This window comes from Salmo salar, chromosome ssa16, assembly GCF_905237065.1.
Source record: "Salmo salar chromosome ssa16, Ssal_v3.1, whole genome shotgun sequence".
Lineage (NCBI taxonomy): Eukaryota > Metazoa > Chordata > Actinopteri > Salmoniformes > Salmonidae > Salmo > Salmo salar.
The window spans coordinates 42854442-42880560 of NC_059457.1; the positions used below are offsets into that span (position 1 = coordinate 42854442).

General features: G+C 43.0%; 1 protein-coding gene across 2 annotated transcripts in view; it reads left to right on the forward strand.

The window, feature by feature from the left end:
• The window catches only part of LOC106573896 (microtubule-associated serine/threonine-protein kinase 3), a 54171-nt gene that overhangs the window by 18099 nt on the left and 9953 nt on the right, over positions 1-26119 (forward strand). Inside the window, exons 3-25 of one of the 2 annotated variants that reach the window (XM_014149330.2) lie at positions 2518-2606; positions 3480-3552; positions 7135-7213; positions 8589-8746; positions 10763-10838; positions 10978-11187; positions 13893-13994; positions 14196-14328; positions 14441-14496; positions 16357-16445; positions 16738-16946; positions 17112-17250; positions 17334-17466; positions 17750-17915; positions 18015-18116; positions 18355-18477; positions 21323-21435; positions 21617-21771; positions 22303-22424; positions 22766-22969; positions 23240-23466; positions 23568-23690; positions 23805-23941. In XM_014149330.2, the coding sequence (XP_014004805.1) occupies positions 2518-2606; positions 3480-3552; positions 7135-7213; positions 8589-8746; positions 10763-10838; positions 10978-11187; positions 13893-13994; positions 14196-14328; positions 14441-14496; positions 16357-16445; positions 16738-16946; positions 17112-17250; positions 17334-17466; positions 17750-17915; positions 18015-18116; positions 18355-18477; positions 21323-21435; positions 21617-21771; positions 22303-22424; positions 22766-22969; positions 23240-23466; positions 23568-23690; positions 23805-23941 (3018 nt within the window). The remainder of the gene's footprint in view (positions 1-2517; positions 2607-3479; positions 3553-7134; positions 7214-8588; positions 8747-10762; positions 10839-10977; positions 11188-13892; positions 13995-14195; positions 14329-14440; positions 14497-16356; positions 16446-16737; positions 16947-17111; positions 17251-17333; positions 17467-17749; positions 17916-18014; positions 18117-18354; positions 18478-21322; positions 21436-21616; positions 21772-22302; positions 22425-22765; positions 22970-23239; positions 23467-23567; positions 23691-23804; positions 23942-26119) is intronic. The other variant, XM_014149331.2, reaches the window with a different exon arrangement.

A 26119-nucleotide genomic window follows, 5' to 3' on the forward strand; every position in this document is an offset into this window, starting at 1 on the left:
TGTTTAAATAAAGGTGAAATAAAATAAAGGTGGCGGGATGCACATTACATTGTGCGATTGCCAATATACCAGAGAAGAAGAAATTGGCATGAACCACTTTTGGTAGCATAAGGGCCAATGGGTTTTTTCAAGAGGTTATCCCCTTCCCCCCCTTCGCATGAACGACTATGGTATATCCCAACTTCATCGATTACCTACCTCGTCGTCGCAACAATTCGTTTTCAGCGTCGTAAAGTCTACTGTGTGTGAATGGTAGGCCCCATCAGTCAACGATGTAGTACTGGCAGAAGAGAGAGTTAGTAGCAGATGTAGGTGCTTGGATATGAGACATAATAAAGCGACGGTGGAACCAAAAGCTGGCTTCATTAATCATGAAGCAGTTAGACTTACAACCTCATTCAACTATCTAACTGGCTAACTATTCCAACACAAAAGACTTCCACAGCAATGGAGGGTCTACCCGGGGTTTTGTTGCTTCCATTCTCGGGTCCTGTATCTACCGTTTAGAATTCTCTGTTCTTTTGGATCGGAATTAGCGTTATTTTCGTTCTAAACAACATCCACTATGTCGGATCCAAGTTGCTGGACCGCAGTGCCAATCCAAAACAAGTTGCATTTTGTATTAGGATCGATGCTAAAACGATCAAAAAGGTAGGGTGATATTAGCTATTTAGCCAAACTCAACGGAAACAAATTATTGACATTTTTAATGTGTTTGTATTGTTATTTTTTGTTGTTGCTTTTTTCTTGTATTGACCTGGCGTTCTCAGACAAGTCTCTGTAAGAACACGTCTATGGTGCAGATGGACACATTGACCGCAACTTTGTTGCATTGTGTCCATTGCACACGTTCAGAAACAATGTAGTACAACTTTTCTCGTTACATTGTAACTGATAAAATAGCTGATGTTTACGCGTCATTGGCTCATTAATTTGCTTTCGGTATTGTTGTCATACACTGTCTTAACCCAATTGTTTTTGTTTCAGAGGGTGCAGCTAGGTAAACGTGGTCAGTGCATGGTGAATATTTATCGTTTTCTACAGTACAGTTATGGAAAGGTGTTTAAGTCTGTAATACTGTTTGTTATAACGAGAAGGGAACAAAATTGGTATTTAATTTTTTTAAATAATAATCTAACTACGCCTACAGTCTGTGAGATTCAAAACAATGATACTATGCAGAATAAGCATATTCTTGTTTCACGTGGCATTTTGTGTTCAATGCTGTGCAAACCATCCTAGATCTAGTATCTACTCCTTATTGGTCATTATGTCACCATATTATGTCCTTTATATTGACCCTTATTGGGCCCCTTCTGCTCAAATCGAGGAGATGATTCACTTGACTCCTCCTCCTAGTCTTTATAATAAACTGTCTGTCTGCCTCTCCTGTTGATAGACAAGGCCAATACTCAAAGTGAAATGCATGTTTCCCCCCTCATATTTTGTTGCTTCACAGTTCACAAAAGCCATTTGCAATTGTGTTGGTTTTGGTTATATTGAAGTTTTGAAGATCATCATAGGACCCAGGCGACAGTCCCTATTAAATACTCAAGCACCCTTTTGTTTTTTACAAAGGCCTGTCCTGTTACTTATGGCAAGTATTGTTGCTGCCTTTCATAGCCAGTAACATGCTTTAAAAGCAGTGCACTTTCACAATAGAAACAAACCAGTTTTTGATTCTCTTTTTTTCCACTCTATTCATAGACTGGTATATTTGTAGTGCTTAAATACCTTTTTATGGTGTCACTTGTTTGTCATGTTTGACAAACGTGTTATTAATCTGTCCTTTTGTGTTCCAGCCCTGTAATTAATTCCCACAAGTGTCAGTCTCTAGTCATCATAGGTTTCCGGGAACAGCAGGTCAACAACAACACGATGCCAATACTTTTTGACGGGGCATAGCAGAGCTGCTTTGGTATACTTCTTAATGGCAGGGTGTAGCATGGCAGTGACTGTGAGAATGGTAGACTGACTACAGTAGATGGATGGATGAAGGCCTTGAGTAGGTCACATCAATTATTTAGGTGTTGTGATATTGGTTGAGGGTAAATGCTCTTTGGCCTCTGGTTTGTTTCAGTCGAAGGAATGGGTGTGTGGCTCTAGTCCTATTGCAATCTGTAATAGTAGTCTGTAAGGCTCTCTGCAGGTACTGAAGACTGGACAGAATGTTCGTGGACGCTACTGTCCTCCTTTTTTCCATAAAATATTTTTCTCTCAGTGCTGCTCTTCCCTTCTGTGTAGGTTGTCTAGCCTGCTAGTAGTTCATGACGTCTGGATTTGGGCTATAAATCCTCAGTTGTTGCAGCCTGGTTTGGCAGTGTTAGCCTGAAGGTTGTATAACAGAGGGCATCTAATCATATGCCAAAGTTTATTTTCTCAAAGTGTCTTGAACTATTCCCATTGTTATTTACAAAGCGGAACTAACTTGTGTTTTTTAAGTACTGCAAGATGGTTGACTTAAGTGTTTTGTTGTAGTTGGTGACTGACATCTCTGTTCCTGTTTGTGTTTCACAGTTGCCGGAGCAGCAACAGGAAGAGTCTTGGCGTGGGGACACCGTCTCCCACTCTGTCACGCCCTCTCTCCCCACTCTCCGTCCACACCGGTAAGAACCATATAAACCATCACAGGAACAGAAGTTTGTCTCCAACGTATTATTTTTGTGGCCTGCACTACACCAGGTAGACCTATGACCTCCCATTGACACATTTGAATGTTTCAGAGTTGGCTGTACTACTACGACATAGCAGAAAAACCAACCCCTTTACTGCAAATATAAATATTTTGGATTTGTCACACTACCTGTTTGGGACTTAAAAGTTTTTGTAGATTTATGCTGTACTGATTGTAGAAAGGAAGGAAGAGAAATAAATCTTATTGGGCAGGAGAAAATTCTAAAGTTGTCTCTTCAGTAAAGTGGTTGGTTTTTGTGTTCCCCTCAGCATTTGAATCAATGGGAGTGTATATCACTCGTAGTTGTCAAGCAGGTGCACCCTATGAATAGATTTCTGTACTAGGGCCTACATGCCAGACATGTGCAGACACTCTCTTTCAAGTTCAATTATGTTGAGGCTTATCTTATTAGGTGGCACAATTAAACATTAATTTGGTTTACAGTTGCTTAATTGGTATCAAACCGCTCTCATGTTAATGAACTTTTGTGTCTTGAGTACAAAACAATCCAGTCACCGTCAAAGACAAACTAAATTCTACTTGACAACGGCGCATAGACTCCTCTCGATTAATGCCCTTTGATGGTCACTGCTGCTTTGTTTGGCACCCTACACCAGACCTATTTGAGATATTATTCAGTCTAGCTACTTGCAGTAGCTGAGACGTGCTTCCCTCCATATAGGTTGCTTCATCGTTATTCAAAATATTAGAAAAAAGGGGTTTTCTACAAAGCTTGAATGACTTATTCTTGTTATCCAAGCTTAGTTTAATGTAATGATGGTAATCATCCCTGGTTTGTTTTCAGCTGCCAGCAGTCCCCTAGACAGCCCTCGGAATGTATCCACCTGTGCCTCCCTCAACTTCGCATTCGCTCGCAGGTATTTTGGGACCCTGCTACACTTAAGCTCTGGATGTTTATTTGTGTGGGTTTGTATGAATTCTAAGGGCCATTTTCCTCTACCTTCAGATCATACTTACTCTAGAGTAGTAGCCCAGTCTTTCTCCACTCTTGCACCTGGTCCTCATTCCTTGAAAACCATTTCTGTTAATCAAACACAGAACAGTGTTTTGTTATTGATGGAGCGACCAGTGTCGTTGCACGCACGAGAGGTCGAGAAACAGTCAGCTCCTCTAATTCCTCCCCTTCAGCGTTTGCTTGCTCGCATCCCTCTTGCCATTTTAATGTGGGTTTAGCAATGATGTCACACTCAATGCAATGATGTCACACTCGATGCTCTTCTCTGTCCTGGCACCCAAATGGTGGAACAAGCTTCCCCCTAACGTTAGGGAAGTATACTGTACAACACTAACACTCACGCTTGTCTTTTCTTTCTAGCACTAACTTTGTTGATAGATGCTTTATTGAGGAAACTTTTACTTACAATGATTGTGATATGTTTTTTTCCTCCTAGCAACCTTAAGATGAATGCACTAACTATACTGTAAGTCACTCTGGATAGTAGCGTTTTAACTGTTTTCAACCAATCTGCTAACCTCACAGCAAGAGGCTTTCCGGTCCAGTGTGGGTCCATAGAGTAGTACACGTTGATGTAGCTGTGTGCAGTAGCGGTGTGTGGGTAAAATCACTGGGGAAGCCAATCCAGGAAAAAAAAGCCATATTACAAGATACAGTACCAGTCAAAAGTTTGGACACACCTACTCATTCAAGGGTTTTTCTTTATTTTTACTATTTTCTACATTGTAGAATAATAGTGAAGACATCGAAACTATGACCTAACACATGGAATCATGTAGTAACCAAAAAATTGTTAAACAAATCAAAATATATCTTAGATTCTTCAATGTAGCCATCCTTTCCCTTGATGACAGCTTTGCACACTCTTGGCATTCTCTCAACCAGCTTCATGAGGAATGCTTTTCCAACAGTCTTGAAGGAGTTCCCACATATACTCACCCTACTTGTAGAGAAACACCAATGCCATCCTCCTCTCTTTCATGTTGACAAAACGGTCTATGACTGTCATACAGTACAGGCTTTTATTTTTTGTTGTCCTAGGCTACCTGGCTAAAATGCTTGCTCGCTAGCCTAACTTCCTTTGATGGACAACTTTAGCTTGTTCACCAGTGGTGGAAAAGTAGTCAGTTGTTATACTTGAGTAAAAGTAAAGATACCTTAATAGAAAATGACTCAAGTGAAAGTCAGCCAGTAAAATACTACTTGAGTAAAAGTCTAAAAGTATTTGGTTATAAATATACTTAAATATCAAATGTAAAAGAAAAATCATTGCAAATTCCTTAAATTAAGCAAACCAGACAGCACAATGTTCTTGTTTTTTATTTAATTACGGATAGCCAGGGGCACACTCCAACACTCATATTATTTACAAACGAAGCATTTGTGTTTAGTGAGTCCGTCAGATCTCTACACGAGAGAGAGAAGGGCACTTTTTCACTTGCTTGTATACGTATGTGAGATACATTCAGCCTGTTGCGAAATCAGAGGCAGTAGGGATGACCAGGGATGTTCTCTTGATAAGTGTGTGAATCAGACCATTTTCCTGTCCTGCTTAGCATTCAAAATGTAACAAGTACTTTTGGGTGTGAGGGGGAAAAAGTATGGATTAAAAATTACATTATTTTCTTTCGAAATGTAGTGAAGTAAAAGTTGTCAAAAATATAAATAGTAAAGTACAGATACTGAAAGAAAACTACTTAAGTAGTACTTTAAAGTATTTTTACTTAAGTACTTCACTACAGTGGCGTAAACATTAGCCTTCTACATCTAGTTACTGTGCATATTGCACTTCCATCCCCTCAGGCCAGGGGCACAATGTATGATTTTATGGTTGGCTCAGAATCGCCTTTATAATCATTGGCCAGTAAGTCCAAATCCTTATCTCCAACCATTGCTAATTTAGGAAAGGGACAGTTTTAGCTGGCTAGCTAGCCACCAGAGGACAACAAAACAAAGAAATGCAAGAATTCAAATAATTCTGTCAGTATTGCTCTCGATGTGATGTGGTTGGAGTGAAGTCAAATCCAGACTGGCTTCCCTCAACACATTTTTTTGGTGCAGCAGGACCATTCACAGGTAAGCTCACTCAGTTTAGCTCAATGCTGATTGGCTATTATTTTATGCTTTTTTTTCAAGGGAGGCCAAATGCTTGCTGTCTTCCCTTGCATTCAAAGCAACGGGCGGCAACAATATCATCCTCTTTTTGACCGACAGCATCAGATAAATGGCCTACACATAGAGAAGGGCACTTTTTCACTTGCTTGTATACTTCTGTGAGATACATTCAGCCTTGTGCCAATTAAAGGAAAGTTATGAAACATTGAGAGATGAAAATACATAATTGAATGTAATTTTTTTCTTGGTACATTTCTTGGGGAATCCTGGCTTCCCTTGGCATCCATGAATACGTGTGTGTGTGTGTGTGTGTGTGTGTGTGTGTGTGTGTGTGTGTGTGTGTGCAAAGATGTATAAATATAAAGTAAATGACTGTTGATTGAAGTGTGTTGATGTCTTTACAATACGTTTGATAGCGGTTGTCGTAATGTTCAACCAAGAACTGCTCAATCCTTTAAGCTGGAGCGATTTTGCTTTAAGTAGGCTTTCATCTGATCCTCTTCAAAACCACATTTGGCCAGCAGTGTGCTTGCAGTTACTCAACATCCCTTTATTCACGACCCTGGCTTTTCCAGTGCAACCTGTGAACACTTAGATTCCTGATGGCAACAACCATCTCTGATTTACAATTAAGACACATCACATTATTGGTTATGCAAATCTAGAGAAATGTGATATTTCTTAACCCCAGATGTGATGGGAAAAGACATGGTTTTTATACAATGTCTCTGGAAATGGGCTGAAAAAGAACTCCATTGGTTTAATGCCCCTTCAAATGTCAGTGACCTATATCCCTGGTGATTACAGTAGAAAGAATGAAGGTGCTATGCCTATTTCTTTGCTCTTTAAATTGGTGTTGGGCTAGACAAATTAAGACTGACACATTAGCCAATTGTCAGACTTTTTGTCAAATGAAATGTCACAGGTCAATGGCTCACTATCACAGTCATGTTTGGTCAAAGCATGAGACTGTAGAGAGATGTAACAGTTGAAAATGTTCACCATCTCTCCTGCTTCTCTCCTGCTTCTCTCCTGCTGTCGTGACCTCAGCCACATGGCTCGCACTGACAGCTAGTTCTTTCGCTTATCCTATTGTCCTTCATGCTTTTCTCATGCCCTGCTTTAAATTGATAACCACATTTCCTCAAACCAAAATATAAAATCCCCTTTTATTTCATCAGCCCAGATGCACTGTGACACGTGCATATTGATTACAATAAACATAATCCCTCAATGCATATTACATGAACAACAAAGTAATAACAAGACACAGCAAAGCGTTGTAGGGCGGGGACGACATAATGTGTTATAAGGGAGTTTGAGATATGATATATAAATATACATAATGCGTGTGTCCGTTTTTCACCAGAGCGGAAGGCAGAAGATGGTCGCTGGCGTCCCTCCCTTCTTCCGGCTACGGAACCAATCCCCCCAGCTCTACCGTCTCTGTAAGTCTCTAAACCTAACCCCACTCCGCTCCCACAGGGGCCATATAAAACTGCAGTTTCACAACACCACATATACCATTAAACAAGATATGAATAGGATTATATACGGTATACATCTGAGGCTGACAATGTATGTACACTGACCATGTGACCAGACAGGACAAACCCTGACTGGAATCATCATCTGTCTGAATGAGCCATCATGTTTGCCTCCTAGCCTGTGGTGGATAATGTCCATAGGACATGCATGTATTAAGTGTGACATGATGGGCTAATGTTCTGTATTTGTGTTCGTAATATGATTTGATGCTTTCGAAGAGCGTTATCAATGGTCTGGTGCCTTAGTGGTTCGCACTCAAATACCCTCATCTTATATTTTTCTTACCCTGTGAATATTGTTAGTAGTTATGCATTAACATAATCATCAGAATAAGGTTAAGTTGTGTGAGTATTCTATAAGAGAGAAAACAAGTGTGGGGGCTCTATAGCAGTGGAGTCTCCTCCTCCGAGGAAGGGGAGGACCACTGCTCTATTGCGATTGATGAGAGATTAGGACTCTGCTCTTCATATGTCTCAACAAACCCTAAACACAAACTCCTCTGCTCACACATCCACCAGCATCCATGTTTCTGACAGACTAACTTGGTTCCTTTTCCCCTCTAAATTTCCTGCGTGACACTATGTCTAGCCATCTTGTCTCAAGAGGACCACAATGGAAATAAGTCCCAGACTTTGTTATCCTCCATGATTTTACTCATGTACGGCTTTTTCAAGTTTCATGTGTGCTCGTTTTTTAAATGGTCTAATTAATAAACTAAAGTACAGAGTAGGAGAACGACATGAGACAAAGTGAAAAATCTAAGGTCTCCATTCTGTAGGAGAAATATGGTGAGTTGAGAACAGGCCGTGTGTTCCTCCATTGCTAGGGAGTTTAATGAGGTAAAACTCGGCACATGCGGCGAGGTCAGACTGGGACAATAGGCCTGTCAGTGGTCCTCCGTGACCTCTTTATGTGCCGGCAGAAAAGGGACATCACTGCTATTCAGGACTCATGGGGCGAAAAATTGGACAGATTGCCAGGAGTGGCCAGTGTGTGCTTTTCATCAAATAAAAAGATTGACAAAAAGAATGTGCTCAGCCTCAATAGCCGCAAGAAAAAATAACCGTTCTCTTGTCCTAAATACGATACCGATCCTCCATCTTTCAGGAAAAAGTGTTGGCTTGTGAATTTTAAAATCTGATGTCAAACACAGTTCTCTTAGTGGGATAATAGTGTCAGTGGGATAATGTGTTGATTTTTTTGAGTGGGCATTTACCTAGACCAATGGAACCCTTGAACAATATGTAACACATCCCTGTACTTCTTTTTCTCCAGTCCTCCTCCTCCTCCCAGGAACGCCTGCACCAGCTGCCCTACCAGCCCACTCAAGACCAACTCCACTTCCTGTTCAAGCACTTCCGCAGCTCGGAGAATGTGGCCGACGAGGAAGTGCGACCCTCACCGTTCATCCGCCCTCGCTCCCACAGCCTCAGGTAGCCGTCCGTTACCCCTCGCCTGAACTGTAATGAGCCGTCCGTTACCCCTCGCCTGAACTGTAATGAGCCGTCCGTTACCCCTCGCCTGAACTGTAATGAGCCGTCCATTACCCCTCGCCTGAACTGTAATGAGCCGTCCGTTACCCCTCGCCTGAACTGTAATGAGCCGTCCGTTACCCCTCGCCTGAACTGTAATGAGCCGCCCGTTACCCCTCGCTTGAACTGTAATGAGCCGCCCGTTACCCCTCGCCTGAACTGTAATGAGCCGCCCGTTACCCCTCGCCTGAACTGTAATGAGCCGCCCGTTACCCCTCGCCTGAACTGTAATGAGCCGCCCGTTACCCCTCGCCTGAACTGTAATGAGCCGCCCGTTACCCCTCGCCTGAACTGTAATGAGCCGCCCGTTACCCCTCGCCTGAACTGTAATGATAATAATGTGCTATATTATCCAAATTAGATTTAATGCATCAACACCTTACGTTCGTTTTTGTGGAGGTTTTTTGTTTTATTGTCATACATGGGAAGTTACTACATGCAAATTGGTACTTCCAAAACAAGAGAGAGCCTAGGTGTGGACTAAACTTGAGTCAGTGGAGTGTTTACAGTGGAGCCAGCCAGCGATCCTGCTTGTGCAATCCAACCCTGCTGCCAGTATTGACCAAATATGGTCATTCCTGTATTCAAAGTAAAGCAAAGTAATTTGCATTTGCCAATATTCAACATGCCTCAAGTTGACCTCTGGCTAAACTCACTACTGGGGTTGGGCGGTATTCAGATTTTCATACCATTCCTGTACCAGGTAGCCTAGCGGTTAAGAGCGTTGGGCCAGTAACCGAAAAGTCACTGGTTCGAATCCCTAAGCCGGCAAGGCAGTCACACCCCCCCCTCAACAACAACTGCTCCCCGGGTGCCGATGACGTGGACGGCGATTAAGGCAGCCCCCTCGCACCTCTCTGATTCAGAGGGGTTCGGTTAAATGCGGAAGACACATTTTGGTTGAATCCATTCACTTGTGCAACTAAATATATATCCCCTTTCCCATACCAAGGTATACGGTATTGCCAGCAGATCTTGATCAAGGAGGGAACTGATTGTCTCTGCTGTAACCAAGAAGCTTGATCTTGCAAGCTAGCCACTAGTTAGCAAACCATAATGCATAGCTGGATCCCTGAGTTGTAGATTATGTATTTGGCACATCTATGATAGTTAACTTATCATAGTTATAAGCACCCCCCTCCCCAACCACAAAAAACAAACAAATATTGTATTGAAAATTCTACCGTCTGTATTTCAAAATACCATACGCAGATGGGAGGACACAGTGCGTGGTGCTGCTGTGTGGTGCCTGTGTACCATGCTCCGCAGTGTACCATGCTCCGCAGTGTGGTGCCTGCCTAAGCCTGGGCAGGCATCAGCTCCCTGTGTTCTCGTGGCATGGTGTGGCGTGCCGTGCATGGGTGGTTTGCTAGCAGAGCACTGCGGGACCTGCTAGGCTGGGGGGGGCAGCAGCTGCAGGGCGTGGTGGGCAGGTTGCCATCTGCTGCAACAGAGGCCTCTTTCATGGCAAAAAACCCCAGAATGGGTCTGTGGATGGGGTGTGTTTCTGCTCCGTCCCCCTAACTCTTGGACAATGAGTTTAAGCAGGAAAAGGGGAAAACTAAGGCTCTGTTTGTCGGATATATGGGCCAGACAGATGCGGTCAGCTGTTGTCTTAACTAACGCTGAAGTTTTAAATGATTATTATTTTTTAAATCTAAAGTAACAAAGTAAAACAGGAAATGAGCTTGGAAGTAAAATAACGTGTTTATTTGGATATTTTGAAGGGATTATATTTACATTTCTGGTCAAAATGGTGCACAATCACTTTTCCACAATGAATCTTTGTGGGATGATCATTTTTGCCATTATTCAAAAGATTGCACCCACCCAATAAGAACGGCCGAGCTCTGTCAGTCCATTTGGTTGGATTGGAGTAATAGAAATTGACCAGCTTCATGTCCTTTTCTGTTGTAGCCCCGGAAGAACAATGGGTTCATTCGATAATGAGGTCGTCATGATGAACCATGTTTACAAAGAACGTTTTCCTAAGGTATGTCATGTTGTCTTCTCCCCCTTTTTTGTACAGGAGGCAATGTCTGTTTGTATTTGCAATAATCAGAAAGCTTACGTGCTCTGATCTTGCGTAACAAGTGCTTTGGTGTGTGTTTGTGAATGTGTGTTGTCTTTAGGCCACAGTGCAGATGGAGGAGCGCTTGCTGGATATCGTCACTGCCTGCTCCCCAGACAGCACCCTCCCACTGTCTGACGGCGTACTGGGCTTCATCCAGCACCAGCTGGTGGAGCTGGTCCGAGACTGTCTGGACAAGTCCCACACGGGCCTGGTCACCTCGCGCTACTTTGTGGAGCTGCAGGATAAACTGGAGAAGCTGCTCCATGAGGTGGGATGTCCACAAATGTCTTTGCGTCTGGGTTTAGCAATGTGATTGATAAATATCTTCAATTCAAAAATGTGATCGATAAATATCTTCAATTCAACAATGTGATCGATAAATATCTTCAATTCAACAATGTGATCGATAAATATCTTCAATTCAACAATGTGATCGATAAATATCTTCAATTCAACAATGTGATCGATAAATATCTTCAATTCAACAATGTGATCAGCCGATAACTGTCCATGATATTGATAGATATCTTAGATTCAGCAATGTGATCAGCCGATAACTCTCACTTGAGTCTGTTCCCTCAGACTACCCATTGTTTAATGATTTGTATGATTTGCTTAGGATTCTACTGCTACTTTTTGCACTTACTAAGCTGTCTAAAGTTAAATATTCATGGGTTGTCCTTATTCGTTTCTAAAGAGGTTATGGAGTTTTTCACAAAGGTTAAGACCGAAGGAATGAAAAAAGAAAGACCGTAGTCTGGTATCAGAGGGAAAAGTTGATGGCATTTAAATCATTTCTGAGGGATCTTCTGGCTTCTGTCCTTTAGCTTCGGTTCACTGTTCAGTGAGCAAAGCCTCATGCCAACACTGACAATGAACTTTGCCTGTTACATCACTTCCTCCCCTCGTTGATTCTGCTGTCTGTCTAGGGAAGCATCAACATCATTAAACTGTCCATATACATGTAGACACAACCCTACCATATTAGTGCTGCTGCGTATAAATGAACTACTTGTTCCTCAGTTAAACATTCAAATGTGATAGCGCTGAATCAAGAGGAATTGATTGAGCCTGGGCCAAGAGAAACGAATGGCTAGACAGTCTCAAGCTCTAAAGCGCACAATAGATTTGGAAATGTAATTTCCCCATAATTGGTAGTGCGACTGAGCTGTACTGTCTTATCCATATAGATCCTATTAAATTACTAATGTATTCTAATTCTATGGTCTTATCACTGTTATGTTGTTTCTGTGGCAACATCTTTCTCCTGTGTGGACAGCCAGGGTGTACTTTCAGATAGCAGGCATGGCAGGGGCACAGCTGAGATGATAAATGTGTTCCCATACAGTGAAATAAATTATCCTTTGACATGGCCAGTTTTCTTGCACTGAAATATCCTCAAAACTACAGTATGGATATGTCAACCTCCTGAGGAATATATATGCTGTTTTTGGTGGGCATGTTAGTTATGTGGTTTCATTAGTGCAGTTTGTCACCCTAGCCATGTTTAATTTAAGGCAGACCCAACGACGATGACTCACTGTTTGAATCAGGAGGCTTTCGGAATATGCAAGAGGAATATTATCGTTTGTTTAATGTAACGTCCTCTCTGACGCATTGTTGTGGGGATACGCATGTGTGTAATGTTTCTTGCCACGTTGTATCCATCTGTTCAGGGGGACACATTACTTTTCGCTTCCTTCTTCAGACATTCGTCTTCATTGCTTTGGCTTGTTTCATTTCTTTATGAGTCTGACTGAGTCCGTCTCATGTGGTTCCGTGGGGTTGTTTCCAGTTAGGCGTCTTTCCATGATGCACACCATATTTCCTGTTTTGCATCTTTAATTCAAAAGAGTTCTCACTGCATTCTTGCTGTGTCTAGGTGGTTCATCTAGATAAGACTTCAGAGCATTCTCTTGCACAGAGCTGCCCTTATTCGGAACTCAGTGTTGCTCTCACCACTCTAACCCGAGCAGACAGTTTGCCTTGAAGCCAAACTCACTTAATGTAATGTGTGGTAAATAGTTAGTTGTCCTCTTTTTGTGTTTGTCTGTACACTGACAGCTGTCCAGAGACTTGCCCCTGACCTTAAAGGACACCGCAGCAATCGCCAATGCTGTTCTGCCTCTTGATCCTCGTGAACTAGAACATGATTACAATGCTTATATTGAGTTTCCTATACTGATGCATAGTGTAAGGGCTTAAGAACCATTGGCTTCCTGATTTGTGTACTGTAGAACAATCTATTCTCTGGAATTGATCATCCACTGAAGTATTTTCTAACAAGCACAAGTGTAATTTCTTCCCTTGAAGGCACCAAAGAGATTTGAAGAGAAACTGCACTGTGTGGTCCTGTCCATGAACAACCCCTAGCAGCTAGCTCCTTCCCCCTTGGCATTTGGGTGGAATTATTGCCATATTACGTACGCTTATCCAGTCCTCTCAGATATACAGAGGTGCCTACCCACTGCACAAAGATGTCTATTCCACGTTGGTTCAAATGTAATTTCATTGAAATGACATGGAAACAACGTTGATTCAACGAGTGTGTCCCCAGTGGGTCAGGGTTAGCGCCCTCAAACTCAACTCTGGATCTCGAAACCAGTTCCACTGCGTTTTTTTCATTGTTCCACTCTAAGGGACTGATTTAGACCTGGGACAATGGGTGTAATTAATTATCAGGTGGAACAGAAAACCAGCAGGGTCCAGACCTCGTAGGGTAAGAGTTGAATACCCCTGGGCTAGGGTTTCTTTCTGGACAGGACCTATCTCTGCAAGAAATCCATTCTATGATCATTCTGCATGTAGCTAGGTTGTTTTGTTAGCTTTAATGCTATGTGGTTGTGCTCTTTCTATGGTGAAAGATGTGAATAGGCTTTTCTCTTTTTGATCTCTCTGTGTCTTCAACAAAGTTGATAATCTCCATGTTATGCTCTGTTAAAAAGCCGGCAACATTTTGTCTTTGCATTTCAGGCGTACGATCGCTCGGAGAGCGAGGAGGTATCCGTCATCACCCAGCTGGTGAAGAAGATTCTCATCATCATATCCCGACCGGCGAGGCTGCTTGAGTGCCTGGTGAGATGGAGAGAAAGTCTCATTCTGATTGAAAATGAGAGTGATTCTGTTGAGAGTGATGGAAAGCAGTCTCTCTTAATCTGTTGTGTTGCTTGGGGAATGGAAGGTTTTTAAGCCACTGCATCGCCAATAAGCTCTTTCATGGCTAGGTGATTTTATTCACCATAATCTAATTTAATGGGCCTTGGATGTAATTGGCAGGAATTTGACCCGGAAGAGTTCTATCATCTGCTGGAGGCAGCCGAGGGTCATGCCAAAGAGGGCCAGGGCATCAAGACGGACATTCCACGTTACATCATCAACCAACTGGGCTTGACTCGCGACCCCCTCGAAGGTATTGGTACATCTTTTGCCATAACATTGACCTGAATTTCCCACACTTGAGGCAGACATCCAGAACCAGTCAACATCATGTTCAATCATATCTTTCTCCCCTGCTCTTTTAGATATGGTACAGCTTGAACAGTCTGCTCCGTCAATGACAGTGAAATTTGATGTGGAGGTAAGGAGTTAGCCGGCCTGACAGAGCCTGCAGAATAAATTCAATTAACAATATAGGTCCTGATAGCAGCTTTGTTTACATGACTTAATTTAGTAGTCTGGCTATATAATCATACCTGTGCCAGTCGGATAATGAGTCCCCGGGCACCTTCTTTTATAACGTGAGCCTCCTAACTTGTCATGACTTGACTTTAACATTAATCTGAAGACTTATCTATTTACCTAAATATGTTTAATTGTTATCCAATTAAATTAATAATGTAACAATTAACTCATTAGGATCTGGGGCACCACGAGAGAGATTCTTTAAAGAGTTACCATCTCCCAAATTAAACTCTAAAGTTCTTTACCTATCACATCTATAAATAAATTTTAGTCATTTAGCAGACGCTCTTATCCAGAGCGACTTACAGTAGTGAATGTATACATTTCATACATTTTTTTTCTATAAATAGTCAACTTATTAATCATAAGCTTGTATCATATCATCATTCTGAACTGTTGTAACCTCCTTGCATCTACAAAAACCTGAGCCTTATGATTCAGTACTACACAAATTGGTTTATTTATTTATTTACTAGCTAAGTAAATGGTAAAACAGAATAAACATACACACTTAATAGGTTAAAAACAGGTCCCTAGCGGAATGACAACAATATGGCTGCTTGTTACAAAAGAGATGGAGGGGGGGGCAGAGAGGAACAGAGACACTTAACCTTAGTACATTTAGAAACTACTCATTTACTGTAATCATATACTTTGCACATGAACCGCCGCCCCCTTTGAGTAAGAAATCATGAATGTATTTACGTGAAATGCCATATCTATCTCGTTGGACAGGGCCTTGGAAGGCTCTGATTGCCCGAAAAATGATTCCAACAACTCTTACTGTTGTCTTCTCTCTAGTTGTCTGGTATCCGGTGACTTGTCATGTAGTCCTGAACAGAACTACAGAATTGGCTTTCCTTCCATTTGCGCCTGAAGATGCTTCTTTGAAGATAGGCTAGCCAGCCGTGTCGATGGTTCCCAGTGGGGTGATGAGAGTAGTGTAATACAATGGTTTGAACAGAGTAGTAGAATGGTCCAACTTAAATTCACTTTCGAAGATACTTTACTTAGGAGAGCTAATCAGCCGTACCAGTGATTGTCCAGGAGGTGAGTTTATCGTCTCTACCTCGTGTTGAGATTCAGAGTTCAGACCACTTTAAACGTGAGCTGCAGCTCTACATCTCTCTGGTCTAGTATGTTAATTTCTTAACCCATCATTTTATACAGTTTGTTCGAAAGGGCGGTTCCGTCAGGCTGACACTCTCTGACCTCACTCAGGGGCGTGACTTGTCACTGTTCAAAGTTTATGTAAAACAATGATCTCTTATGGATCCTAAAATCACATCCCTCACTTAACAAAAACACTTTAATCTTTTTTCATATTACATGCACAACACATCGGATGGAAACTTGGTACATGTATTGGGTATACTTTCCAAGTTAAAGTATTTCCTTTATAACATTTTTAATGACACCACAAAATAACAAACACTATGACATTAGTGTTCTATAGATTGCCTCTGACCATTCCCCACATTCTATGTTAGAAATATTGTTCCAGTATTCGCTTTTGAACGTGTTAGAGTTTTGGTGGGAAAAGTCTCTTGAAACAAAGGCACATTCCTTTGGTGAATTTGGAGATGGAGACCTGAATCTTCTCCTTTTGATTTACAACAGAACGCGAGCTGTTAATCCCAACCAGTTCCATCCTCTGCACGTGAGAGGGGGTCTGGTTGAAGTTATTCATTTCAAACCTGATCTGACCTGTTTGGATTCTCGTGGACAGTCATGACACTTCTCTTGTTGTTTGCAGCAGAATAAGTGTCCACAGACCCCAACGCGAAGGAAACCGCTGGAGAGTGACTTTGAAACCATCAAGCTCATCAGTAATGGAGCTTATGGGTAAGTGCTAAACAGGCAGGTGGTTAACCACACTAATAACTAAAAAAAACCTCCCAATTAGCTCTTAGCATACATGCATTTACTCTAAATCAATGCACTCAGCAATAGTCAGTTAAAGGTTGAAGTTAAAAGGTCAACTGTAGACTTATGTCATGATAGGTAAACATTTAGAGAACTACTGAAAAAATTGACTACACTTCCACTGACAATGAATTAACCTACCCCTGTAGTCATGGTTTATCAATGTGGAGGTCTTGTATGACCATGGCTCTTGTCCTGTGGCTGTTGGCAGGGCTGTGTACCTGGTCCGTCACAGAAACACCCGGCAGCGTTTCGCCATGAAGAAGATCAACCGGCAGAACCTAGTCCTGAGGAACCAGATCCAGCAGGTGTTTGTGGAGCGGGACATCCTGACCTTCGCCGAGAACCCCTTCGTGGTCTCCATGTTTTGCTCCTTTGAGACACGACGCCACCTGTGCATGGTGATGGAGTATGTGGAAGGTAATGTCATATGAGGATCTACCCCAAGACTGATATGTTTATCATGACTCCCTCGTTTATCATGTTTCTAAAAGAGGCGGACTGAATGAAAAAAGTTGGAACGGTGAATGTGTTCCACCCATGATTTCTCGTAGCTGAAGCATAATGGTTGGTTATCTCTTGCAGGTGGGGACTGTGCCAACCTGCTGAAGAACATGGGCCCCCTTCCTGTGGACATGACCCGGATGTACTTTGCTGAGACTGTGCTGGCCTTAGAGTACCTTCACAACTACGGCATCGTCCATAGAGACCTCAAACCTGACAAGTGAGTACAGAACCAGCTTTAGTCTTTACACAGCTCAAGTTGAAGAAAGTGTAGTTTGAACATTTCTCTCCATCCCCCTGCAGCTTGTTGATCACCTCTATGGGCCACATCAAACTGACTGACTTTGGCCTATCCAGAGTTGGCCTGATGAACATGACTACCAACCTGTATGAGGGTCACATGGAGAAAGACACCAGGGAGTTCATCGACAAACAGGTGAGAGTCAGTGGTGTAAAACTTAACCCTTTATTTGTCCTTTCATTATAATAAAGTACATTCAGCTCCATAGTAAGGCATAGGACAACAATATACCGAAAATGCCAGACACGTCTTGAACACAAAAGCACATATTCACACACTTACACCAGGTCAAATACTCAACCCAGTATAGGTGTACCATCTCATAACTACTGTGTAACTACATTTCAATGTGTTAAAAAAATAAATCTGAATACACACGCTAACGGTATAATTCAACATTATCGGTGTGGTTCTATAGGTGTGTGGCACCCCAGAGTACATAGCCCCAGAGGTGATACTGAGACAGGGCTATGGGAAGCCAGTAGACTGGTGGGCCATGGGAGTCATCCTGTATGAGTTCCTGGTTGGATGTGTGCCCTTCTTTGGGGACACACCCGAGGAACTCTTTGGGCAGGTTGTCAGTGGCAAGTATCCATTGATGGAATATAAACAGTGTATAGGCTTTTTAAAATGGTGTTCAATGTGGAGATCCTCTCATTAACGTGTGCTTGCCCGATGTACAGATGACATCACCTGGCCCGATGGGGACGAAGCTTTACCTGCAGACGCCCAGGACATGATCACACGGCTGCTGAGGCAGAGCCCTCTGGAGCGCCTGGGGACAGGTACGTAAATCACTCTGCTACATTCCAATGTCCTACTAACATCCCACATGGAATTCATGTCCCATCCCACATGGAATTCATGTTCAATTGCTTCATTCTTAGTGGTGCGCTAGTGTAGATATTGGAACCAAGCCCTCGTCTTCCATTTCACGTCATCCCGGTCTGACGTTTTGCTGTTGGCTATTGTTCTGAAATCTGCACACATGACTGGGATCTACAAAAATACATTTTGTTCTAGGAGGAGCACCTGAGGTCAAACAACACCCATTTTTCTTGCATCTGGACTGGAACGGGCTACTGCGACAGAAAGCAGAATTCATCCCTCAACTGGAAGCGGAAGACGACACCAGCTACTTTGACAGTACGTGGCAGTCCTTCACAAGTGGTCTTTTTTTCATGTATTTTTATTTATCCTTAAATTTAACAGAGAAGTCACATAGAAATGTACATCTCTTTTCCAAGTCAGCACTGGCCACGAAAGCAGCATACATAGGCTGTTCTCCTATGGGGACAGCCAAAAAACCCTAATAGTGTATGGCTGCGTTTAGACAGGGAGCCAAATTCTGGTCTTTTAACCAATCAGATCAGCTCTGAAAAAGAGCTGTTCTGATATGATTGGTCAAAAGACCAATTAGTGGAAAAAATATCAGAATTGGCCTGCCTGCGGTAACACAGCCATACAGGCTTAGAAGAAGGGTGCTATCTAGAACCTAAAAGGGTTCTTCGGCTGTTCCCATAGGAGAACCCCTTTTGAAGAACCCTTTTTTGTTCCAGGTAGAAGAACCCTTTTGGTTCCAAGTAGAACTGTTTTTGGTTCCTTGTAGAACCCTTTCCACAGACAGTTTTACCTGGAACCAAAAAGGGTTCTTCAAAAGGGTTCTCCTATGCGGACAGCCGAAGAACCCGTTTGGAACCTTTTTTCTAAGACTGTGTTTTTCTAAGACACATGAGACATCACACAACATAAAACATAACAATGAATGGAAGTGTAAAGTGCATAAGAGAACTTAAAAGAGCAGGTCTTATTAAAGGTGCTACTCAGGATGAAAAATAATAATTATAAATTGTATTGTAATTTCAGAAAATGGCCATAAATATACAGTTGAAGTCGGAAGTTTACATACACCTTAGCCAAATACATTTAAACTCAGTTTTTCACAATTCCTGACATTTAATCCTAGTAAAAATTCCCTGTCTTAGGTCAGTTAGGATCACCACTTTATTTTAAGAATGTGAAATGTCAGAATAATAGTAGAGAGAATGATTTGTTTCAGCTTTTATTTCTTTTAACACATTCCCAGTGGGTCAGAAGTTTACATACACTCAGGTAGTATTTGGTAGCATTGCCTTTAAATTGTTTAACTTGGGTCAAAGTTTTGGGTAGCCTTCCCCAAGCTTCCCACAATAAGTTGGGTGAATTTTGGCCCATTCCTCCTGACAGAGCTGGTGTAACTGAGTCAGGTTTGTAGGCCTCCTTGCTCGCACACGCTTTTTCAGTTCTGGCCACAAATGTTCTATAGGATTGAGGTCAGTGCTTTGTGATGGCCACTCCAATACCTTGACTTTGTTGTCCTTAAGCCATTTTGCCACAACTTTGGAAGTATGCTTGGGGTCATTGTCCATTTGGAAGACCCATTTGCGACCAAGCTTTAACTTCCTGACTGATGTCTTGAGATGTTGCTCCAATATATCCACATAATTTCCCTTCCTCGTGATGCCATCTATTTTGTGAAGTGCACCAGTCCCTCCTGCAGCAAAGCACCCCCACAACATGATGCGCCACCTCGTGCTTCACGGTTGGGAAGGTGTTCTTCGGCTTGCAAGTCTCCCCCTTTTTCCTCCAAACATAACGATGGTCATTATGACCAAACAGTTCTATTTTTGTTTCATCAGACCAGAGGACATTTCCCCAAAAAGTACGATCTTTGTCCCCATGTGCAGTTGCAAATGGTAGTCTGGCTTTTTTATGGCATGGTATGACGGCTGCGTGGTCCCATGGTGTTTATACTTGCGTACTATTGTTTGTACAGATGAACATGGTACCTTGAGGTGTTTGGAAATTGCTCCCAAGGATGAACCAGACTTGTGGAGGTCTACAATCTTTTTTCTGAGTTCTTGGCTGATTTTTTTGTTGTTGATTTTCCCATGATGTCAAGCAAAGAGGGGCTGAGTTTGAAGGTAGGCCTTGAAATACATCCACAGGTACACCTCCCGTTGACTCAAATGATGTAAATTAGCCTATCAGAAGCTTCTAAAGCCATGACATCATTTTCTGGAATTTTCCAAGCTGTTTTAAAGGCACAGTCAACTCAGTGTATGTAAACTTTTGACCCACTGGAATTGTGATACAGTGAATTATAAGTGAAATAATCTGTCTGTAAACAATTGTTGGAAAAATGTCCTGTGTAATGCAGACAGTAGATGTCCTAACCGACTTGCCAAAACTACAGTTTGTTAACAAGAAATTTGTGGAGTGGTTGAAAAACTATTTTTATGACTCCAACCTAAGTGTATGTAAACTTCCAACTTCAACTGTATCTGCAGCAATAGTGAAATGATGGTGTTTCACAGTATTACTTAAACACCAGTGTTGTGAGTGGCTGTGATATTCGCCTATAGATTTTTCTAGACGGAGCAGCATCTGTTGTCAAAATAGGAAAGCTATTTGGACTTTGGCTGTGCTCTCTAGTGGAAATTGCTCTATAATTTCCTGGTTGCTAAAATTCTATACGGTTTTCTCAATTTCAGTTTATGTGAGAAAACAAGCACTGAATAGTGTAGGGAATCAAGGTGAAATGTTGTTTCTACAGCTGTTTGAAGATGGTGGACAAAAACCGAAAGTAAAATGCTCAAGTTTGAGTCTCTGCCATGTTACAGGAAAATGGGGGGTGTGGGAGGGGGGAGATTTTGTTTTGAATGCAGCCTAGTGCTGTTGCAAAGCACCTAGCTTTCACATAGGGAAGATTTTCTGAGAAATTCTGTGTGCAGCAGCTTTTAAAACAAAGATCCATTTCCTGATATTGCCAGTATACTGCATCTCTACATATGTAGTAATATTTGCTTTTCATCCCGCTCTTGCTGATTTTATATTTTCATTAGTCAATTATGTAGAATAAAGATATATATTTTTTAAATATGCTAAATGACCAGGTTGGATGTTATGGTAGGGTCCCTGTTCCATGCATTCTATGTTGTCATGTTTTCAGCTCGCTCAGAGCGGTACCACCATTTGGCCTCAGATGAGGATGATGAAACCAACGATGAAGAGTCTTCCCTGGAAATCCGACAGTTCTCCTCCTGGTCCAACCGCTTAAGCAAGGTTTGGAACATACCTCTTCAAATATTCGTAATTTTGTCAGAACAGGTAAATGTCTAATATTACTAGTTAGTAGAGCATTTCTCTGTCATTGTAAATAAAATCATCTTTAAATCTGTTTTTTTTGGAGCCAAGTTCACCAAACTTGGCCACCTTAGCTAATGTGGCTACTCCATGCTTTCAGGTATACAGCAGCACAGAACATCTGGCCACGCCGTCCAACCTGAGCTTCTCATCGGGCCACAGCGAGGACAAGGAGGGCTGGGATGGATGTTTCACGCCCTCCCCAGGAGGAGACATCCACAGACAGGAACGCCAGCATCAAGATCGCAGGGGCAGGTGAGCAGAGCCAGGATGAGTTTATTGCTCTCTCTTTCTGTTAGGATTCCCTGTGTAGGAGTTCAAATATTTCCTTATCGGAAGCACTGCAGAACAGTGGGTGAACGTGCATAAAATGATGATTAGTTCAGAAAGGTCAAATTTAGCTGAGTAGGGTGTGCATAAATGTCCAAAATGACTATGCTAGCTTTAGATATATCATTTGGTGGGGGCTTATATCTGTCCTATTTCACACATGTTCAAGTGTGTATTAATACGCATGTGTGAATTTGACTATTATTTTTTCCATATCCCAACTCTCCCTGAGACGCCGTCAGAGAGTGGGGTCATGGCCAGGGTCTACCATTTTTAATGGTGACCCTGGAGCAAGTGCCTTGCTCAAGGTACAGCGACAGATTTCTCACCTTGTTGGACCATTAACCTTTCGGTTACTGACCCAACGCTCTAACCACTAGGCTACCTGCCGTTCGATATAATGTGTCACCATTGTTATGTCTCTTCCAAACTGACACTGCGGTTTACGTGTTGCAGCCTGCGCCCTCGGGCCTCGTCCAGTTCCTCCCAATCTGAGAGGAGCGCCAGCCCCCTGGTGATGAGCAGCACCCACAGTCTGGAGACCACGCCGCGCTTCGCCTTCTCCACAGACGATGAAGGTGAGCTCAGCCCCATGCCCCTCCGTCCGCTCTGCTTCAAGTCTGCACAACCTTATGGAAACCAACAGAAATTGAAACAGTGCTTATGATATTTCATTGCTCATAAAACAAACAGATTTGTGTGATATCGCTTTTTTAAATTCCATGTTGATAGGAGGATTAAGGACGAAGCAAGGTGCAGACTGATCAAAGAGGAAACAGTCAAAACAAAGAGTTTGAGTGTACACACTTCCTCTTTTGTTTTCAGTGACCTTCCATCCAGACAAAGTATTGTGTTTGCAGAGACATTGCCTATTTTGGTCAAAAATATAGATATATGCCCTTACTTCTGTGCATTACAGCTGAGGTGGTTGTATCAAACCTGCATCGGATTCGTAGCAACAGCACCGGAGCGAAACACTCTTCCCCCAAGGACCACGGGGCCTCCCGACGCTTTGGGAACCAGCTGGAGACGCCAGACAGACAGACACCAGACAGTCCGAGGCTTGGGGGCAAACTACCCAAGTGTGCTTCCGTCTCCGCCCTGTCTCTCGTCATCACTGCAGGTTAATTACACTGTCATGCAAGTTTCCTCTGGGCACAGTGGTAACGGTTCAGAAGCTAAATATGTTAGTCATACAGGGATGCTGGTCCCCAGCAGGCAAATATCACTGAATAGGGTGTGGATATGTGACCGGTGTGTCTGCACAGAGCTAATGGATTTTAAGTTACTTGTAAATGCTAAACAAGAGCAGTCTCTTGTTCTAAATTCCACCATTTTACCATACTTTTTCTAATTTCCTGAACATGAACTCATCCTTTGTGCACCTTTCCAGACGACATGCTCGGCGGCCTCCAGCCCAGCCCCATCTTAACGCGCTCCCTCTCGTCCAACCCTTCATCTCGCGACTCATCCCCGAGCCGAGACCTGTCGCTTAGCCTCAGCATCCTGGGGCCACCCATCGTCATCCACAGCTCGGGGAGGAAGTACGGCTTCACCATGCAGGCCATCCGCGTCTACATGGGTGACAGCGACGTTTACACTGTGCACCACATGGTCTCGGTGAGTGCCCCGTACTATTCTGCTCCAGAATTAGCCAAAAGTTGCATAACCACACAGACTTTCAGTAATTGTAATAATAATAAACCACTTTTGTTTTACAGAGTGTCGAATATGGCAGCCCAGCCCACGAGGCAGGACTGAGGGCCGGTGACCTCATCACTCACGTGAATGGAGAGTCGGTGCAAGGCCTGGTCCACACAGAGATAATGGAGCTGCTTCTGAAGGTACAGAAACAAACACAATCTCAAGCCTAATGTCAAACTATATCCACACTCTTTGGGATATTATGAGCTTTAATCAATACTAATACCTCATTGGTTTTTGTGAAACCCCAAAAGAGTGGCGGCAAGGTGGCCCTTCAGACCACGGCACTGGAGAACACGTCAATCAAGGTTGGGCCGGCTCGAAAGACCAGCCACAAGGGCAAAATGGCAAGACGCAGCAAGAAAAGCAAGAGAAGGGACAATCAGGACAGGTAAGGGAAGACGTTGTGTGCTAATTTAATTTAATTCAATGGAATATTAATGCCGTATTGCTATTATTATGATATATTAACTTCGTGGGGTTGATACGAAAACATACATTTTATATATACTGAACAAACATTTAAACACAACATGTAAAGTGTTGATCCCATGGTTAATTAGCTGAAATAAAAGATGCCAGAAATGTTCCATACGAACAAAAAGCTTATTTCTCTCCAATTTTGTGCACACATTTGTTTACATCCCTGTTTGTGAGCATTTCTCCTTTGCCAAGATATTCCATCCACCTGAGAGGTGTGGCATATCAAGAAGCTTATTAAACAGCATGATCATTACACAGGTGCACTTTGTGCAGGGGACAATAAAAGGCCACTCTAAAATGTGCATTTTGTCACACAACTCAATGCCACAGATGTCTCAAGTTTTGAGGGAACGTGCAGTTGGCATGCTGACTGCAGGAATGTCCACCAGAGCTGTTGCCAGAGAATTTAATGTTCATTTCTCTACCATAAGCCGCCTCCAATGCCGTTTTAGAGAATTTGGCAGTATGTCCAACCGGCCTCACAACCGCAGACCATGTGTGACCACACCAGCCCAGGACCTGCACATCCGACTTCTTCACCTGTGGGATGGTCTGAGACGAGCCACCCGGACAGCTGACAAAACTGTGGTTTGCACAACCGAAGAATTTCTGCACAAACTGTCAGAATCGCCTCAGAGAAGCTCATCTGCGTGCTTGTCGTCCTCACCAGGTTCTTGACCTGACTGCAGTTCGGCGTCGTGACCGACTTCAGTGGGCAAATGCTCACCTTCAATGGCCACTGAGACATCAAAGGTGAGGTTTCACCTGTACCGGGGAGATTGCAGACAGTCTATTATGGACTACAAAGGGAAACCCAGTCGCGAGCTGCCCGGTGACGTGAGCCTACCAGATGAGCTAAATGCTTTTTATGCCCGCTTCGAGGCATGAAGCTCAGCATTCCACATCATAGTGCCCACAAAACTCATCACTAAGCTAAGGACCCTGCGACTAAACACCTCCCTCTGCAACTGGATCCTGGACTTCCTGATGGGCTGCCCCCAGGTGGTAAGGGTAGGCAACAACACATCTGCCACGCTGATCCTCAACACTGGGACCCCTCAGGGGTGTGTGCTTAGTCCCTTCCTGTACTCCCTATTCACCTACGACTGCGTGGCCAAACACGACTCCAACACCATCATTAAGTTTGCTGACGACACAGCAGTGGTAGGCCTGTTCACCTACAATGATGAGACAGCCTATAGGGAGGAGGTCAGAGACCTGGCAGTGTGGTTCCAGGACAACAACCTCTCCCTCAATGTGACAAAGGAGCTGTTTGTGGACTACAGGAAAAGGCGGGCGAACAGGCCCCCATTAACATCGACGGGGCAGTAGTGGAGCGGGTCGAGAGTTTCAAGTTCCTTGGTGTCCATATCACCAACAAACTAACATGGTCCAAACACATGAAGACAGTCGTAAAGAGGGCACAACACCACCTTTTCCCCCTCAGCAGATTGAAAATATTAGGCACGGGTCCCCAGATCTCAAAAAGTTCAACATCTGTACCATCAAGAGCATCTTTACCGGTCGCATCAACGCCTTGTATGGCAACTGCTCAGCATCTGACGGTAAGGCGCTACAGAGGGTAGTGCATACGGCCCAGTACATCACTGGGGCCAAGCTTCCTGCCATCCAGGACCTATATACTAGGCAGTGTCAGAGTAAAGCCCATAAAATTGTCAAAGACTCCAGTCACCCAAGTCATAGACTGTTCTCTCTGCTCCCACACGGCTAGTGGTACAGGAGCGCCAGTGTAGGACCAAAAGGCTTCTTCACAGCTTCTACACCCAAGCCATAAGACTGCTGAACAATTAATCAAATGGCCACCCGGACTATTTACATTGATCGCTCTTTGTTTTCACACTGCTGCTACTCGTGTTTATTATCTATGTATAGTCACTTTACACCTACGTACATGTACAAATTACCTTGACTAACCTGCACATTGACTAGGTACCAGTACCCCCTGTATATAGCCTCGTTATTGTTATTTTTTTACTTTCAATATTTTCTTAACCAACAATGCAGTTCAAGAAATGGAGTTAAGGGGCTTGTAAGTAAGCATTTCGCGGTATACCTGTTGTATTCG